The sequence below is a fragment of the Sebastes umbrosus genome, chromosome 17 (assembly GCF_015220745.1).
Source record: "Sebastes umbrosus isolate fSebUmb1 chromosome 17, fSebUmb1.pri, whole genome shotgun sequence".
Taxonomy (NCBI): domain Eukaryota; kingdom Metazoa; phylum Chordata; class Actinopteri; order Perciformes; family Sebastidae; genus Sebastes; species Sebastes umbrosus.
Window position 1 is genome coordinate 23,337,336 of NC_051285.1, and position 19,407 is coordinate 23,356,742.

General features: G+C 40.2%; 1 protein-coding gene across 5 annotated transcripts in view; it reads left to right on the forward strand.

Moving 5' to 3' along the window:
- The window catches only part of specc1 (sperm antigen with calponin homology and coiled-coil domains 1), an 80,578-nt gene that overhangs the window by 49,108 nt on the left and 12,063 nt on the right, over positions 1–19,407 (forward strand). For 4 of the 5 annotated variants that reach the window (XM_037749702.1, XM_037749698.1, XM_037749699.1 and 1 more), the window contains 6 exons: positions 817–992; positions 4,980–5,143; positions 5,590–5,690; positions 5,806–5,881; positions 7,300–7,444; positions 9,672–9,774. In XM_037749702.1, the coding sequence (XP_037605630.1) occupies positions 817–992; positions 4,980–5,143; positions 5,590–5,690; positions 5,806–5,881; positions 7,300–7,444; positions 9,672–9,774 (765 nt within the window). The remainder of the gene's footprint in view (positions 1–816; positions 993–4,979; positions 5,144–5,589; positions 5,691–5,805; positions 5,882–7,299; positions 7,445–9,671; positions 9,775–19,407) is intronic. The other variant, XM_037749701.1, reaches the window with a different exon arrangement.

The following is a 19,407-nucleotide window of genomic DNA, read 5'->3' on the forward strand; positions in this document are numbered from 1 at the left end:
AAAAGCATTATCAAGGGCACCTGATACCACTTTCCTGTTTTTTTCACTATCACCTAATTGATATTCATTAGTACAGTGCTCTATTTTTGGAGCCTCCTCTCTTTTCTGTCATGTATCTGCATGAGTGTTGATTGATGGACACCCAAGTTCTTAATAGATGCTGAAAAAACATTTGAAAAATTATAAATGTAGTTTAAAAGACAAAAAACAAAACTGCAAGGTAATGATCTTTGCCTTTACAACACGTGTAAAGGCATACATTTTTTTCTTTTACTTCAACGGCAAGGGAACTCTCCCGTTCTTTTGTCAGTGTCTTTTGCCTGCTTCAAACCAAACAGTCCTGCTGTTGTTCTGCCTCCCCTTTGAAGTGTTTTTCTTATTTCTGTCATGTCTTGAGGAAATTTTGAAGTTATTTCTAGCCTGAGGAGTTTTAACAATTACTTCTGAGTTTTTCTAAAATGTGGTTAGTCATCATTTTTTACTTCCACCGATCTATGTTACAAAGAGTAGACACTGTTGTTAACAAAACGTGGATTGTGATAGTGCAAACTGCCACCGACACCGTCATTATCCTAGAAGTTCATACAGTTTTTCCAGCCGAAACTATAAATGCCAGTGTCTTCAGTAAGTACACGAGAATGTAAAATTGTTTGTGTATCATTTTTATCTGTTGTTAGACTTCAATTTAGGAACAATTAATGCTGATATCCAACTAAATGTAAAGGGTCCACAAACAGTTCCTGTATCAGTATGAATTTGCCTGAATGTGTCTATATCTGTAAACTATACTGTATATCCATATGTTTGTGTCTTTAGGATGAAAAAGAGGAGTGGCGTCGGTTCCAGGCGGACCTCCAGACGGCGGTGGTTGTGGCCAATGACATCAAGGTGGAGGCTCAGCAGGAGCTGCGTACACTCAGGAGGCAGCTGCAGGAGGAGCAGGACCGCAGTGCAAAGCTTTCCACAGACCTTGAAGCCCTGCAGGGTGTCAGGTACCATCTCCACCATACTCCTTTTTTCTCAGTTCCTCCCACTCCACCAATCCCCCCCCTCCGGCTCCCCTTGTTTAGCATCGGGCTGCAGTTCTTTTCTCTCTGAAACATAATATGAGATACCTGCCAGAGTCTTGCCATATCCCCATCCACTGTTTTATATATAGTAATATATTTTAATTTGAACTCTCAACAATCTTTTGCTGAAGAGGTTTCCAAAATTCCTATCAAAGCAGGATAAAATGTTTACCAGGATGTATTTAGTGTAGATTATTCTTGGTATTTCACATGATCAAATCCTTGGCGTTTAGGTTTCTGGGATTTGGCAGACTCTGGTGGTAAATTAGCAGTCTCCTGCAGTATTTCCCTCTGTGTATTCTACTCCTTTAAGCTGCTGCCCTCTCTGTCTCCCCCTCTTCTACACTGAGCATTGCCCTATAGTAACATTCAAACCTCACACTCCACAACAAACCACAGTATATTTATTAGAGGAAATTATTATTATATAAGAAGGCAGAGAAGTGCTCTACCCACAGATGCTGCTTTGAAGTCTTTTGCAATGCGACATAGAAGCCAGTGTCAATATTTTACGCCAATGTATCATGCTATTTAAGGTTTCATGTAGTGTTGTTGCACTGTGGCCATGCAGTAATGTGACTGATGTACTTATAGAGAGCGTTGCATTGGTCTGTGTGTGGGTATACTGCATATATAAGTGTTTTTGAGCGTGCAAAATGCCATGGTGTTTTTGACAGTGTTGTCCCCTTTCATTATCATGCCAGGTCAATACATCCTGTGGCAAAGTCTGCTTAGATTTGCTACTCTGTTTATCTGTGTGGCCAGTCATGGTATAGTCCTTCAAGCAATCAAATGACCTCGAGATGATTCTACTTTTCAGTCGTACTAAATCACCTCACAAACCTCATGAGAGCAGTTTTAGTGTATAAGAAATTGTAATATTTGGTTCAAAAACCAAATATGTCTATTCAGTACGTTATATTATTGGTTTTAGACCATGGCTAAATCAGTGAACTTTCCCCAAGATTAGCTGTTACGCTGCGTCCGCTCCCCACCTCCAGCAGCTCCCTGTGATGACCCTGTCAAAGATGTCCCTCTGACAAGCCTCCCTATGTAAAGTCCAGGTGAGTTCCCTGCCCTGTCAGCCCTCTCTCAGCCAGCCTGCCTCTCCCTACCCTATGTGCTGCTGCTGCTGCTGCTGCTGCTGCTGCTGCTGCGCACTCACCTTCTTATCTGTGTTTGGCTTCGTGTTGCTGCTTCAGCCTGTCTGACTCTGTCCGTCTCTCTGTATGCTGGCTGACTGCACCTTCGGGACTATCTTGTACTTCTTTGGTTTGCTTTGCCTGGTTCTTTAAAACCTACCGTTCAAGTAGATGTATCTGGTGCCACCTGCTGTTCTTTGAATGAATAACCCTCCGACTTTGTTTTGGTGAAATAGCAGGATGGTCTGCACGGCATGACTGGATTAAACTCATGCTATGCATCGTGTGCTTCAGATACATTTGTATAGCGTCTTCATCACCGGGTGATTTAGTCATACTAGACATTATGAGTGACCTTATTAATCCTAAGAGGTATGCATGGAAAGAGTTTTTAAAAATCCAGAAGTGCCTAGAGGTCTGCTTTTCATAATAACAATAAGAAGAAATATAAGATCTCAAGTTTTGCTGCACATGTACAAATAGTATTTATACAGTAATTAATCTTCCTTCTTCTTTTTCTTTTCAGAATAAGCACCGGAGCCACTTTTGATACCAAGACGGCAGTAGAAGGGCACTAGAGAAGAGCCCTCCACCACTTGAAGACAGTGTTATTGTTGCACTTATTACCTTTCTGTGTCATTCAAAATGTAATTTGGAAACCAGTCTCATTCTAAACCACAGTGACCTGTGTAGATGCAGTGACACCGAGTCTGGCTTCCATTTCTCTACATGTCTTTTTGGAGCCTTTTTAAATAATAATTCTGTATTTTTTTCTTTCTCAATGAATGTATTCTTTGTTTATAAATGTCTTGACCTGTGTTAAAGAAACGCCATTATGTTCGAAAGACTCTGCTTTTCATACTGTGCGAAGCTGATTTGTGCCTTTTTTAGAAAGTTGAGATGGAACAGTAGAGGGTTATAACCTGTTACATAAAGCAACATGAAAAATAGCAGGATAAAGTAGGAAAAAGACTTGATAAATATTTAGTCAGTGGCAAAGATGAAACCGTTAAGATTTACAGCATTCTGCCAGAAAAAAATCAGACTTATAAGATCAGAAAATCCCCATTTCAAGGCAAACGCAATACAGCAGAATTAGTTTTTTTTGTGCTGGACCTCACGTTTGCTTTTCTTACTATTTCTGTATCCGTCAAATTACTTTCACTTTGACCTTGGTCTGCTTCCTTTTAAACTTGACATTTATGATCTGTTGAAAAAAAAGATTTAAGTTTGGCCTTAGGTCCTGTAATGAAACTGAATGCAGCGTCATATTTAGCCACTAGATGGCACTATGCTACACACGATTACCATACATGCATGTAGGTGACATCAATGTGGACATACCAGTATCATCTGCTCTGTTACTGTTTGTAAATGTATTTTTGATGATTGCTATGCTCCTTTTTAAAGCTACAGAGTATTCATTCTTTCTGCCGGATAAAATAACTAGGATGATTTTGATGTCAGCCATGCTGGCAGATCCAGAACACTGCCAAAATTAGATTTTAGGACTGCCACAAACACAAACAGCTGTACCTCGGGGTTATTTTTATACTCTCCTCAAACATACCAAAAGGTTGATGGTCCATTTTAACACAAAGACTAAGAAGACTGTGCTACATGTTCCCTAAAAGGATTATTTTTTCCCTTAAAGCACCACTGTCAGATGATGAGTTGAACTCATTTTCTACCATTCCACTTTTTAGCAACATTACTGACATGTTAAACACATAAACTTTTTTATCTGAACCTCAGAAGCTCTGATACTTGTTGATCAATCTTGAATCACTATGTTAAACATATTTAGATATTTCTTCAGCTATTTCTAATGTATCAGATCCTCAAATGTTGTGATGTCACTCACTTAAAAAGACAATACGTCACTTATCCCCTGGTTGATTTATTTCATCATTGAGCCAAACCCGTACACAATAATCTGTGTTATCGTAGTATAATGACATATTGCAGGATCTCAGGTTCTACTCTACTTCTACTAAAAACTAGTCCAGTTTTTTTATCAGAGATATTCAATTTGTGCATTTTTATCGAAAGCCATATTGCTCTACCAGATGAAAAATTCTCAAAATGTGATACATTTGGATATGCTCAAAAATACCATCTACTAAAAAACGAGATGGTAACTGTGTAATAGGTCATTTTCTGTCTATCGTAAAGCCATCTAATGGACAATACAGTGAATGTGCTGTTAATTTATTGTGCGAAGAAAGACGTAGAAAGACTGGTTTTATGCCTGTGAAAGTATACATAAAAGTGTATCGTATATGAATAAATGAAATGACACCAGTCCAACTGTGGTTGTGTATCTCTTTCAGTCTTTGGAGGTGAGTTGGGTGCAATGTTTAAGACGCACATTCCTTACTTGTCCTTCATCACTGATAAAGACAGTACAAATCCCCTCACTCTATAGCCCGGAGTCCAATGTTCACCAGGGGCAATGGGTAGAAAGTGTCAGATTTTGTGTTGCAAACTTAAATCTGCAGCTGATCACTGGTTATTGACCGTTCTTTAGTTCAAACTTCAAACCATGATCACATTATCGTGGCGAAACACTGAGCAAAGACCCTATTTTAGACTATTCATTTGTACTAATCAGCAGGTAATCTCACAAGATAAACAGTAAAGTGAGGGGGATTGAGTCTAATCTCCGGTTCAAAAATGCACATGCTGTCTCCTCAGATTCTCCTCTCACCAGGTGTATGTACTGTATATGTGTCTACACTGCAACCCTGTTCATTGTGTCTGTCAGGTCCCAAGGTGACGAGGTGAGGGCGTCCGACTCCGATATCAACAGTCACTGGTGCGGCATCTCCATGATCCCGACCACACCCATCGACGCCAGCGCAGAGGCCGACTTGGAGCCCGGAGCTACTGTCAAATCCCTCATTAAGTCCTTTGATACTGTTGGACAGAGTGAGCACCGAGCATCTCAACACACACACACACACACACAGACACACAGGGAATCCCAACACAGCAGTATAACTATAGAGGAGAACAGCTGGTGAGATCTCCAGCGTGCATTTCTGTCATTTCTCTGCAGCAAAGTCATGCGCAGTTCATTGTGTGGGACTGTGTGGCTTGGGCTGACATCTGTGACACTGTCAATAAAAACTAAATATTATAGGCATCATGAAGGTAGACTTTATGGCAGAAGGGTTGTATTGGATTGCATTAGGCTGTAAAGATGTAAGTGGACACTGAGTATATAATCAAAGACCACAAAGAGGCCACAAAAACTGAAGCCTAACCATTGTTTGCCAAACACTTGTGTGTTATTCTCCTCCTGGTTCTAATTTTCTATCTGCCTTTCAGTTCTCTTTGGGTACAATAATGGGGGAAATGACTTGATCTTTCAGATGGACCAGGCCACACAGTACAAATTCATTCTTCCCCAAGAAGCCTGCTGAGTGGGATTCCTGTACGCACCGCACCTGCTGCTGCTGTCTCCCCTATCCAGGTATACGCCAACATATTTTTCCTTTTACAATGTAAAAACAAAAAAGAAATACTTCCTATAAGTGATTCACTGTTTCAGACTCTGATGTGATGCGTTCTGTTTTATGTTCTTTTAGAGACACACGTATATAAAACCACTATCAAAGACGTTGGAAAAAAGAATCAACCACGGAGAATTCTCTCATCATCACGGTATGTAACACAGTTCTGTCTGGTGTTTAATTGACATTTATATCCATATTTAATTTAGCTGTCACACTCGAACACACGATGGGCCTCGCACACTGCTTTTAGGTCAATGGACCGCCAGCCAAAGTTACTACTATGAGTCGGTGCCTTTAGACATGAGTAAAAGGCTGAAATGTCTACACACAGAGAGTTAAATGATGAGATGAATAAAAATATGCGATTATCTGACCTCTGTTGTTTTGTGGGCAGTTTTATGATTTTATTCTTAGAAAGCAAATACTGTAAATGTGGTGACTGAGCTCTTAAAATGTCTGCATCTACAGTCAACAGCTGTTCCAGCTGCTTCCTTGATGAGTTGACTGAGAAACATACATTAATCTTGAGCATCACAGCACTGAAAGGATTTTGGTAACACTTTATGCGACATTATGTCTATAATGCATTATAAACATACTTATTATGTGTTATAATATACTTAAAGCACTGTATCAGCACTCATAAATATTCATAATGCTTTATAACAATAATTATAACATGTTATAAAACATTTTATAATGACTTATAAGGTCAAGTATCATAACACTTCATAACTGCTGGTCACTAACTAACATGTTTTTTGCAAGGACCATAGTGTATTATTATTCCCATAGTTGCAATACCTTATAATCTTTTTATGATGCATTATAATCACGGTTATAATGCATTATAATAAAGTGGTCATTGTTTGCTTTAAGTAAAGTGAAAAAATATAATTAAATCTATCCAAGAACACACAAAACATAGTCAAATAAATTTCCACTTTACTTAAATCAAACAATGACCCCTTAGAGTAATTTATAATCACATTATGATACATTATAACAGTGATAATAAATGCATTATAAAAGGATTATAATGTATTAAAACTATGGGAATTATAATACACCATGACCCTTGCAAAAAAACATGTCAGTGAGTGACCAGCAATTATGAAGTATCGTGATACTTGACCTTATAAGTCTTTATAGAATGCTTTGTATTGTGTTATGACTATTGTAATAAAGCATTATGCATATGTATGAATGCTGCCAACTATAATTATACAGTACTTTTAGCAGATTATAATGCATTATAAGTATGTCAATAATGCTTTATAGACATGGGCGTCATAGAAAGTGTCACCATGTTGGGCGCTATTGTAGTAAAACATCACTTCACGCCTTTTTTCTCAAACTGAAACGCCACTACTCATTGCTTTTCAGGTGTGTCTACACCTACTGGCTACAGTTTAGACTTGTTCAGGCAAGACAGAGGCCCTCAGGCAGGGGTATTTTGAGTATTTTGTTACGTGTGTGAATTTGCTTTCCATATCAAGTATATTATGATCCCTCTTTTCTGACCCCCTCTTCACATTCTCTTTCCTGCATCCTTCACTCCCACAGATAAGTTGTCGGGCTACGGGGACGACCTGAAACCTAGCAGCCTAATGAGGAAGAGCCCTTCTCTAGAGTCTGTAATCAAACCTCCCGCCTCTTTCAGCAGCCGCACAGGATCCTTCAGCTACAACCGAGGCAACAGCAAGCTCAGGTGGGCTTACCCAAACGATTGTGTCTGATACACTGTGAGATAATTCCACTTGTTTAGCTGTGCAGGTTTCATTGGAACTAGTGAAATAACATTAACAACCTCCCTTACTTTGGAAACAGCAAAACAAACTGTTTCCTTTAGTTAAAGTGTAGTAAATGTCAGTTTATATAATGACATCTCTACATGCAACATGAGGGTTGGTTGTAATTCAAAGGAAATCAGACGGAATTGAATATTGTGAAACCAGGTTTGTTCTGAGTTCGTGCTGTCTGTAATACATACGCAAACATGCGGTTTCAGTTCTGCATTTTTGTGAAACAGAAGTTCCTCCTTAATAATCATTCAATTTTACAGCACCTTTCAAAACAAGGTTACGAAGTGCTTTACAATAAAAGCATGATAAAAACAATTAACACCCAGAACTTAAAATCTAAAATTAAATCATATAAATACAAAATAAAATCACATAAATAGTTACAACAATGCACCATCACTTAAGGAAAAGCCATAAATAAAAGTGAGTCTTAAGAAGACATTTAATCCTTTAAATCAATACTGAGTTTGCCTGCATGAATCCTCAGGCAGGGAGTTCCACAGCTGAGGGGCCCGGACAGCAAAAGCCCGGTCACCTTAAGACCCCTGATAACAGGTTTTGGTGTTAATGTAACACCAAATGTGTTACATTGCGACCTTGTAGGCCACAACATATTCTACTGCAACTCAACTTTAAATATTTAAGTCCCAGTTGAGAGACTTTAAAGTTGTACAACTTTTATTGCCAACAGTGTTGACACAGATGGCTTACACACAGCAATGGGAGTGTCCGCTTATCAGAAAGGGAAGAGAGACAGATGTCGAACAAACATGCTTTCATCTCCTGACCTCTGGCATTACAGGTTGCAGTTTTCTCGTACAGACTGCCCCTCTCACACTCAAAAATGACCAATTGTAGGACTCCATTAAGTCAGACCCATGTTCAACTACCACTGCAGCAGGTCTGAAGTAGATGAAGTAGATGACTCAGTGTTTTAGTTTACATTTACATGTTGTCACAGTGAGAGGGTAAAGTTGGTTGAAGCAGTCAAATACTTGGTTATCACACTGGACAACACCCTCAGCTTCAACCAGTGTCAGTGTCTGTCCAGTCACACCTCCTCTTCCTCTGGTATCATGTCATTATCATTATTAATGTAAATGCTTGTCACTGTATTGCAGACCTTTGCGCAGGCCTTCTATCTCAAACAACAGATCAGCAGCAGCACATTACCGTGTTTGGTATGATTTCAGGGTTATGATAAAGCCGCGCTATCACTTCTGATAAATGCACACACTCTCCACCCCCGCAATATTTGTTTGGACGGGCTCTTGTTGCATTTTGCCTCGCGGTGCCTCAAACAGAGAAATAATGAATTTAACAGCAGTGCTGCCGTGACGTGTGAAATGTTTACCATGCTCAGAGCAACGACCGTGTCTCGTGCTCTTCCCATGGCCTCAGCTCCAACACAAACCCCAGGGAGCGGACCCTTTGAATAATACTGCAGTATTATTCTGTTGTCCTCTCATAATTTCTGTGTCTTATAATAGTGCAGTCAGTATAGTGTATATAAATATGTGAGCATGGATAATGGGGAAATTAGGGAGGGATGCCAAAAAAAGCATATGCTAAAGCTTTAAATCTCACACTTCAAGCCAAACTGAACACTCTGAGCTGTATGTAGCTGGCTTCACTCCAAAGTAATCTTGACCCAACTCTGGTCCCTAACACAAATACACTGAACTGCAAAGACGCTTCGTTCTTGTAATGATAATACAGCATCAAGTAATAGAGTTCCATTTGCTGATGGAAATCCTGCTAGGGAACATTTGGAAATTATATAAACTATGTAGGAAAGTAAAGGAGTATCAAAGAATTGTATAAATGGATCACTTTAATTCTTTGATACTAGAATGTTTTTTTCATTTTCTCCATCCAGCAAAAATGCTTATTCAACACATTCTTATACTACTGTATGAGATGTACAGAGCATGCATAATTATGTTTACTTCATGTCCATCTGCATTCAAGTTTGTGTGTGGTCGTGAAGATATTAACAGTTTTATGGGGTAATCAAACACTACACTTATCGTACTCCAAATGACTCACTGTAACCGTCCCTCTCTCTCTCTCTCTCTCTCTCTCTCTCTCTTTCTGTGCGTGTGATTTCGCTTCGTGTTTCCCTGGTGACAGTGTGGAAAGAAAGGACCCCTTGGCTGCTCTGGCGCGGGAGTATGGAGGATCTAAGAGAAACGCTCTACTGAAGTGGTGCCAGAAGAAAACAGAAGGCTATCCGGTAGGGATCACAGGCCAGAGTCCTCTCTCAAATACAAGACGTGCTCCATTCACTTTCACACCCTGCTTTTCTCTGCATCTTTGTCCGGCAGTTTTATTTCAGTCTCACACATCATGTTTTCATTTAAAAGTGAGATGACAGCTCCCACTCCCTCTCCCTTTCCATCGGTCTGTCTATGCCCTCGGGATCGGTAGTTATCTAATTTTTTTTTGTCAGCCATCACTGAGGTGTTAGAGCGTAGTGGCACATTACTGTGTTTGCAGACACACCATTCACCCACCTGTCATCTCACTGGGGGTATGAAGTCACTGTGGCACAGAGGTAATGGAAACAATGATGCAAAGCACTCAGTGTTACAGATACACTGGATTTATACATGTATGTGTATTTATATAGCCCTGCTTGTTCTCATGCATGTCCAGTTGTTTATGCATTGTTATTGTGTTGTGTCCCCATCTGTGTTCCCTGTGTCCATGGAGCCAAGTGCTGGCAATCACCTGGCTTAGCTGCTCCCCTAATACCCAGTTTAAGGAGCCCATTAAGCCCAGTGGGATTAGAGATTTGTAATCATCGTGTTTGTGTGCCAGCATGCCAGCTAGCTAATGCTAAAAGTCTTACCAGCAAGCCGACTGGTCCCAACCTGCAAACGCTACAAGAGTGAAGATTAATTAAACATAAATTACTTCTTCTGTCCTGTTTAGGGTCCATCTAATACTACGTAGCTCTGGCTTGACCAAGTATGAAAAGGCACGGGCGTTGAAAACTGCTAAAAATAGACCCAGCCTTCCCAGTGATAAATGTTCTTAATAAATGGATGGGTTGTCAGATCAATAGTTCCTTTTTCTCAAGCACAATGCTGCTCAGTGAACTTTGAGTCACCCTCCCTTCATCTGACGCTTGATGGTCACACGGGGCGCATGTTGGTAAAACAAACACAGCAGATCCTCTGTGATGGAAATATCAGACCAGATGAGATACAACTGCTGTTGACCTGCAGACAGTCTGATAAGATGCTGGACCTGTATACAGACATGTCATGACATGTCATGGCTCACATTGTTTAGATTCCTTTGTTTGACATATTTGTGCAGCAGGAGCTTAACGATACTGGCATGGCAAGGTCACTGGTCTAGTACCCATTTCCACTACCAGCTGCGTGCTTATGGGATAAAAGTTTTACATCAGAACTTCGATTGAAAGTGCTACAGAGGAAACTAATGAAAACCGAGACAGTTACTAACAAGCTAACAACAACAAGACACTGTAATGTAAAGTAATGCAGCTCATTCAAAAAGACAGGGTGTTAAAAGCAGGTTTTTAAAAGGGATTGAATAGGCTTAACAAAGTAATGCAGTCTGATGTCTTCAGGCAGTTTATCCACATAGGAAGACCTACACTCTGTGTAAGTTGCCCTGCATAGGAGCACCAGCTAAAAGTCAGTGGTGGAAGAAGTACTCAGATCCTTTGCTTAAGTAAATGTAGTAATACAACTAGGGATGCACCGATCCGACTTTTTTAGTCCCGAAACCGATAGCGATACCTGGGCTTTGGGTATCGACCAATACCAAGTACTGATCTGATGTCGGTGTTTAATTAATGAGCTGTGGAATTGACTGGCATCATTCATTTATGCGTAAGGCAACATCAGTCTTGACTTAAACATTGCTTTCTTAACTTTGTAAAACAAAATGTAACAAATAAATACATAGATGACATAACATAAACTTACTGAATTGTTATTTATTATTAAAATAATAAATCGTACATCAGCAACTTGGCAAAAAAAATCTTCAACATTAACAGGAATTACAATTCAGGTGTAAACATTTTGTAATGCAGCAAACAAATTGGTCAAACCTTAACAGAAATTAAAATTCTAGTATACAATGTATATTGTATATAAATATAGAATTGAATAGATCGGCCCCATTGTCACCGATATCCGATCCCGCTATTTGAGTCAGTATCGGCCCGATATCTGATCCGGTATCGGTGCATCCCTAAATACAACAATGTGAACTTGCTATGTTAAAAGTAATAGTCCTGCATTTAGAATTTTACTTAATAAAAGTACAGAACTATAATCTGATAAATGTATCAAAAGTAGAAGTATTAATTGTGCAGAATCACCCCTTTCCGATATGTTATATTATATATTATAAGGCTCACATTTGAGAAGTTGGAACCAGAGAAGGTTTGGCATTTTTACTTGCTGAAAGAGTTAAATGATTACTGGATTATCAAAATTGTTGACGATTCATTTTCTGTTGATCGATTAATAATGCTATTATTGAGTGATAGCGTTGGAGCCGTAAAGGTGGAGCTAATTTTAAAGTGGTACTACTTTTTTAATCTACAAACCTGTATGTTAGTAAGTACTCAAAGTGCTCAAAATTGTACTTAAGTATAGTATTTGAGTCAATGTTCTTAAATGCTTTCCACTGCTGCTTAAATTTAAATTGACCCTCGTTAAATAGTATCCCAGATGGAATTTCAAATCTCAGTTCAGTTCAGGACAGTTGGGTCCAGCGACATGAAACCCTTAATGGAGCCTCGTTCCCATTTAAGTATGGAACCTATGATCCCCTCTCACAAAGGGCTTAGCAGCACAGTGTGATTATTTGCAAGTATCAGGAATGCAGTAAGAAGATTTGGCTACTAGGGGAGTTTCAGTCTGTGGCGTAATCAGTCCCCTCCTGTAGTAACTGTTCTTGATTCGAGCTGTGATCCTTCGTGTTTGTGCATTTTCTCCATGTGTTTTATGTGCCTGACCTGTAATTGGATTCATTCACACACCATTAGGCAGTTAACCTTAAAAATGTCTATTTTTAGAACAAGTGTGACTGGGCTATACTTTATTGCCTTAAGAGCATTTGATCATGATGCATATCTATTTGCATAGCTGATGAATATCTGTTTCCGGCGAACTTGTGGCAGTTTTTCACAACCCTGTTTGGTCCATCAAACCAAGTTAACATGGAACTTTTTAACATTATGTAATACACTGAATATACTGTGCAGAATGTGAGGTGCAGTACACTATACGACTGTTAATCGGCATCAAGCACAAATGGGGAGAGCAAGACAAGCAGATGGGTTAAACATTCACTTATATTTTGAAGACATCTGAGACGTAGAGTGAGCAAAAGGGCAGGACCTTAGATTCAAACAATTTCCCAAATATTTTGTACATTAATTTCCCAGCGGAGATACACGAGAGCGGCTGTTTTTGACCTCTTGGGATTTTTGCTTTTTCTGGTGAATTACCACTACACAATGATTTCCTCTTTTCTAGGATGCGTGGATATGTACTGTATGTTTGCATGTATGAGACATAGAGTGTTTTTGCATCACTTACTGTAAGTGGAGGCCAGTTAAGTGCTCTGCACCACAACATATGTGACCACAGGCCCACGCTCGAGTCTCATAACGAGCTGAGGGGAAAGGTTGCTGTCAGAGGACGTGTTGCGCTTCATATGTCTGGTGAAAGGTCAGGCTGTTGCAGTGTTATGAGGCCTCCGTCCACGGGAAAGCCACTAATTACAGACCTAATGCCCAGAGACGGACTGATCTGTCACACAGTATGTAGCTCCAGGACAGGAGACTACGACGAACGTCTGAAATACAGCGACATCCAGGTTGCCTGTTATGCTCGTCTTCTGCTCTGATAAAGGTTATTGAGGTTTAGTTTTATCAATACATCCACATGCATTTTGCAGTGCCTCTCTTCTCTGCTGTGGACTAAGGTCAAAGAGGTAATAACTCAACACTGATTGGCTCTTTAGTACAGAGTCTCCAGTTGTAATTTATGCTTTGCCACTTCAGGCTACATAATTAATGGTCACTTTGAAGAGGCAGCTCAGACCATAGCTGTTCACTTTCATAACAAGATCTTATATCAGGCTCATCTGCCAGCGCGGAGCCAGAAAAGCCGTTGTGTGAAAACGGGGACAAAGCCCATGGGAGGGTCAGCCCCATGCCAGTTGTTATTACAGTCCTATTGTTGGCTGGGCTTTTGGTCAAACAGCAGCCTAATTAAAGTGAAATAGAAAACGGGAGCTATTGTGAGCACGCCGGGAGGTAATTCGATGTTTAGGTGCAAATAGCTGCCGAGGGCACAGTAAACCTGTTTGATTATAGCTGCACACAAAGCCTGATGTTACACTTAGCCCGTTTGCTGCGATCAATAAAGGGATGGGAAAGGTGAGTGCCTGTAATCATCGCTTGGAGAAGATTAAATTAGATGTGGGTTGTGATGGATTAAAACATCTCACCTTGATTGTTGTTTCATATCAGGTAACATGTGGTTCTGCAAATGCATGTGTTTCTGCCTTTTTAATGCATACAGGTGGCACGGAAAACAACCCATGATGAAAGCAGTAACCATGGCCTACGTGCCTTAAATCATGCATCCAGTCGAGCCACGTGTGTATGTCTGTGTCTATGTATGGGCGTGTGTGTAGTCTGCCATATGGATCTTGTCCCTGGACAGCTAACATGGTTAGAGAAAGAAAAAGGGAAAACATGGCAAATGCATATAAACGTGGAGAGGAGACCTTAAACCCCTGAGGGAGAAATGTTGCGTGTGAAGGGGTGTGTTCACCCACCAGCTGCCTCCATACCCCAGTAACGCAGAGGTCCTTAGAGCAGTTGAATACCTGACCTGTGTTTAACTCTCAGCATAGGGTAACATGTGAGTCCAGACAGGCTCCGACACTTTTAATGTCAGATTCTGGGAAGCACAGATCGATCAGTGAGGACCTTGAGCTCACGCTGATTGACTCTGCCCTGTGGGAGAGACTGAAGGGGCCTCTCACAGGAAATTTGTATTCACAAGGGATCCTGTGCACGTCAGCGCTGGATTGGACACAGACTTGAAACACAAGACCGCTTTTATACAACTTCTGTCACACTGGTTTTCAAGGCAATTTGTAAGATGTGACTCAAACGAGCACATTGCTGTACGGCCTGTACCTGGATGTTTTGTGACTTCCATGTATGTGTGACTTTTTCCTGCTCTCCATCTCGAAGTCTTTACATTGTTTGAAAGGACATTGTGGTTGGATAGATGCCCGATTACAAGGCATTGTGACAACAAAGCACCATTTTCATATCTAATTTTGAAGTTTTCAATAGCAAAATCTCATATTTTTGTGTCAAAACTTTTGACACACTTCTTGCAAAATTTCCAAACATTTGTTTTGTTGTAATTAGAAGCAAAATGCCTACTTGTTGTCGTTCCAGTTTCACTAAGCAGAGGCTTTCTTGAACGTGTGGTCTGTTAGAGAACACTCTATGCCTCCTACTGTATATTTATCAGGCTCTTTGATGTCTTAATTTAGGACAGCTCCGGACACTTTTTAAAACTTTTTTTTCTCTCAATTAACCATAGAGGCCAAGCAAAAATAAATAAGTTGTTTGTTCAAGATGGGAACAATGAGCAAAGGCTCTGAACATTAGGCTCAGCTGGGCCTGACAGAGCACAGCTCATCCGGCCACGTCTGGGAAACTCACTCACACACGCACAAAGCCATTGAAGAGACAGGAATGGACCCCCAGGCGAGTGTGGAATGGAGGTCAGACATCGAGGAGGGGAAGAGGGTCGGAGTTCAAACAGTAACCCTTACTGCAGGTGCTAATAATGTAGGATTAACTTTAATAGTGCGGTGAGTGAGATCATAAGTGTAAAATAACAGATTACAATTGGGGCTCACTGCAGTTGAACATGACTGAAATATTTTAATAAATGTAATAAACAATATCTTGGTCAGATAACAATAAAAAACAGTGACTGTCCAGCTTACTTTGAAAGGAAGTCCTTGTTATAGGATGGCAGTCTGGAAAATGTCTGAGACACTCTGATTGTAAAATTGAAAAATCCTTTATTAAGAAATGGATAACACCAGCGTTTCGACTCAACAAGTCTTCCTCACGGTGAAGGACATTTTCCAGACTAGTTCAGCACTCCCAATGTTTTCTTCAAAATCTGGGTCAAATTTGATTATAAACATGCTTGAGGCTGTCTGGGCTTAAGTGAAAAACAAACATACTGAGTAACCCTTGACATGTAATAAGTGGTTGTGCTAAGTGGTTATGTCTGATTTTAATACTTTGAATCAGATGAGAACATTGATATCCAGTACCGAGAGAGGTCCAGGATGTGTTTAGCCTAGCTCAGTAAAAGGACTAGAGGCAGGGGGATCACTTTTTAACACAATACACTGGTGATCATACATACAAAGTTTTAAAATTGGAAGGACATATTGAATCTAAGAGTGAAAATTTAATTGATTGTACAGCTATATAGCAATTTTTAAATCACAGTATTTGTTAAAGGTAAAATGTGTGTCAAAATACCATTTTAAATTAAATATTGTTGTGCGGCAGAGATGTCCTGGCCTCATGTTCTACAGACTTAAGAAGAAAAAGACTTAAGAAAACATCTTTGTTTGGTACAGATCACCGCAAACAAAATCTTACCATGATCATTTTAATATGTTTATCAATGAAAATAATAATAATAATGTATCATTCCCTCCAGTATCGCAAGTCACATCGCAATTGCAATATTAGTCAAAATAATCAAATTTACATATTTTTTTCAAAATTGCACCTACGGCTAGGGCAGCTGTAAGACATGATTGATGTAAATTTACAGTGGAAATCTAACAGTGACCTACTGTGTTATGCTTATACTGTATATTGCAATGCTTTTTAGGAGTCATAATAACATTTGCTCCCATTATCCCAATGGCCAAATGTTTCTTTTCACAGTAATTTACCGCTTACTGCTGAGAATCTCACTGAAATACAGTAGAGATACTGTAAATTGTACGGTAGCTTACTGGCGAAATTGCTTCCAGTAATTTTACAGTAAAAGGTTTACAGTGTGGTTATGGATGGCTCAGAGATCTCTTTCAATATCAGATAAGTGAACATTTTCAGTCGAAGGCAGATCTGTCATAAAGCATCAGTACAGTTGACCTGTGTGCTTTTGTGCCCTCTTTATCCTGCCTTGTGTGCAGAATAAGTCCATTAAATCGTATGTAGAGACGGGCTGAATCTATGGAGAGCAGCACTCCCCAGCTCCACCAGCTCTGTGACCTTCCTTGTTGCCCTGTCTTTATCTCCAGCCTGCCTGGGCTTTCAGCCTGTCATTGCTCATGACTATGATTCATTGCAGAGTACATTAGGACGTTCTTTCCCTCTCTGTCTCTCCCTCCATTTCAAAATTTCTCATCCTCATTTTTGTTGTCTTTTCTTTCTCTCTTCTTATTTACTCTCTTTCTTTCATTTTTGTGTTTTCCTCACATTTCATTCTCGGTCGTTTGTCTTCTTGTTGCCCTATTCATTCAGTCGAGGTGAGGTAGAGAGATTCTGTGACAGGAAATATACTGATACTAGCTCATCAGTCAGACGATTCTCTCAGGCTTGACGTCTCCTGCTTTCACCCTTTAGACTGATGGCTTTTTAACAAACTGTGTGCGCATGTGTGTGTGTCACAGTTATCCTCCATCCCTCCCTGCCTGCTCGCTGTATGTACCATTTTTTGCTTTGGTGTTTTTTACATTCTTGATCTGTGAGTGAGAGCTCAATATTGCAAATGTCACTGGATGTGACACCAGTCCAGCAGTGTTTACATGTGGCAGCAGAGAGCGCACACTTAACTTGCATTGCTGCACACAGTGTTAAACTGCTGTCGGTGTGGTGTTTAGTGCCTGGCTCGTGTCCAGCCCATCTGTGAATTCCATTTCTAAATGGTTTACAGCAAAGAGGATATGCCGTCCTTGGTCTTTAATGCCCTTTGCAGCTTAAGTCACATGTAGGTCTGAAATGATTACTCGATTAATTAGGTTATTGACAGAAAAAATAATATGAAATATTTTGATAATCAATTAATCATTTAAGTAATTTTGTTCAAGCAAAATGCTTAACATTCACTTTTTTTCCAGCTTCTCCACTGTGAGGATTTGTTGCTTGTCTGTTTACTATAATTGTAAACTGTAGTGGACTGGTGTTCAAACAAAACAATTTATTTGGAGACATTTTTCACTCTTTTCTGACTTGATAGTAAGAAATAATCATTAGTTGCAGCCCTAGTTTTTTTTTTTGTGAACTATAGAAAGAAGTAAAAATATTACATTAAATCTACACAAACTTTCCACCACATTTTCCACTTTCCACTAGCAGTTTCTACAATAGCTGCTAATGTTTTTGCTGCCTGCTTTTTGTGACATTGGCAAGATCTTTCAAATATTGTCTTTTTTAAAGTGTGCACCATTATCTGAGGAAATCTAGCTGAGAATCGGTGCTCGGGGCATGGGGCCACTCTAGTCTTCAAAAGAACAGCTGTGTCGGCATTTTTTTACCTGATGAAATTTTCCCGGCTCTTTCACTCATAATTTAACTACCGATGCTTTCGTAGATCTTATCTGCTTCCCACTTGGAGGCCGATCAAAGCAAATATACAGTACACAGATCAACTTGACATTATCTCTTTTATTTTTTCCATGTTCAGTCCTCTCTCTGTACAAACCCCTGCTTCTCACTCATACTCTCTTTCTCTGAGCCCTAAAAAGCGACGGCTCGGCCTTTTGTGCCGAGCGAGACGCTTCCTGTCGCTTGATGCTGTGTTTGCTTTTCCGAGCCGGCTCCCAGAGAGCTGTTGTTGTCCGCTGCTGTTTTAGCATTCATGCCTTTCCCCTCTCTTTCTACCCTGAACGAGTCCCAAACCCCACACCCAGCCCCTTTCCTCTCCCTCTCCCTCTCCCACTCCCACCCCGAACTCTAACCTCCCTGCCCCGGCTTGAATTAGGACATGTGTTCTCCTCAGATCACCCAGACACACACACTCTCTCTCACACATATACAAACTGCACTCTGCAACCTCTCTTATCATCTTATTTGTCATTGTCTATCTTGGTCTTGCAGTCTCTGGGGTCTGATTACCCCATTTCACTCTGTGCGTGTGTGTCAGTCTGCACATACATCACACACACACACACACATACACACAAACGCACACACACACACAGTGCTAATAGTGCAGCTGATGAGCCAGCTAAGAGAGAGAAGGGGGGAGTTATGAGAGGAATGTGAGCTGACATGACTGCACAGGTCTGCCCCCCAGACATAATAAACAGGCAGTGACTGATGGAGAGGAGACTCATGCATCCAAAGACCCTCACTCTCAGCCTCTATTATACCATTAAAGCATTAGATGTTATCGGCAAAATAGAGGTCACTCTTGGGACCGATGTAAAACGTTGCTGTGAATTCATGCTTCATGCTGAGTGGTATTAAAGTGTTTTTTTAAATGATATGACGGGAGTGATTCTTGATCACACACACAGATTGACTGTATTGCATGACAAATAATAATTGATGTGAACAAAGCCTGAGCCCAGGACTATGCATCCTGTTTGGCTTCATTCAGACGAAGCAGCTGCTCCCTCAGATCCCATTGTGACCACAAATGCTCTGTGGCTTTCCCCAATGACTCCAGTTGGACAGCAATTATTGGCTGCACTTTTCTTAACTCATATTTTATTCAGCATGTTAACAAATCAGATTTAAGGCATATAGATGCTCACTGGCATGCTGTAAGGGATATTCAAAATGGATTTCAGATTT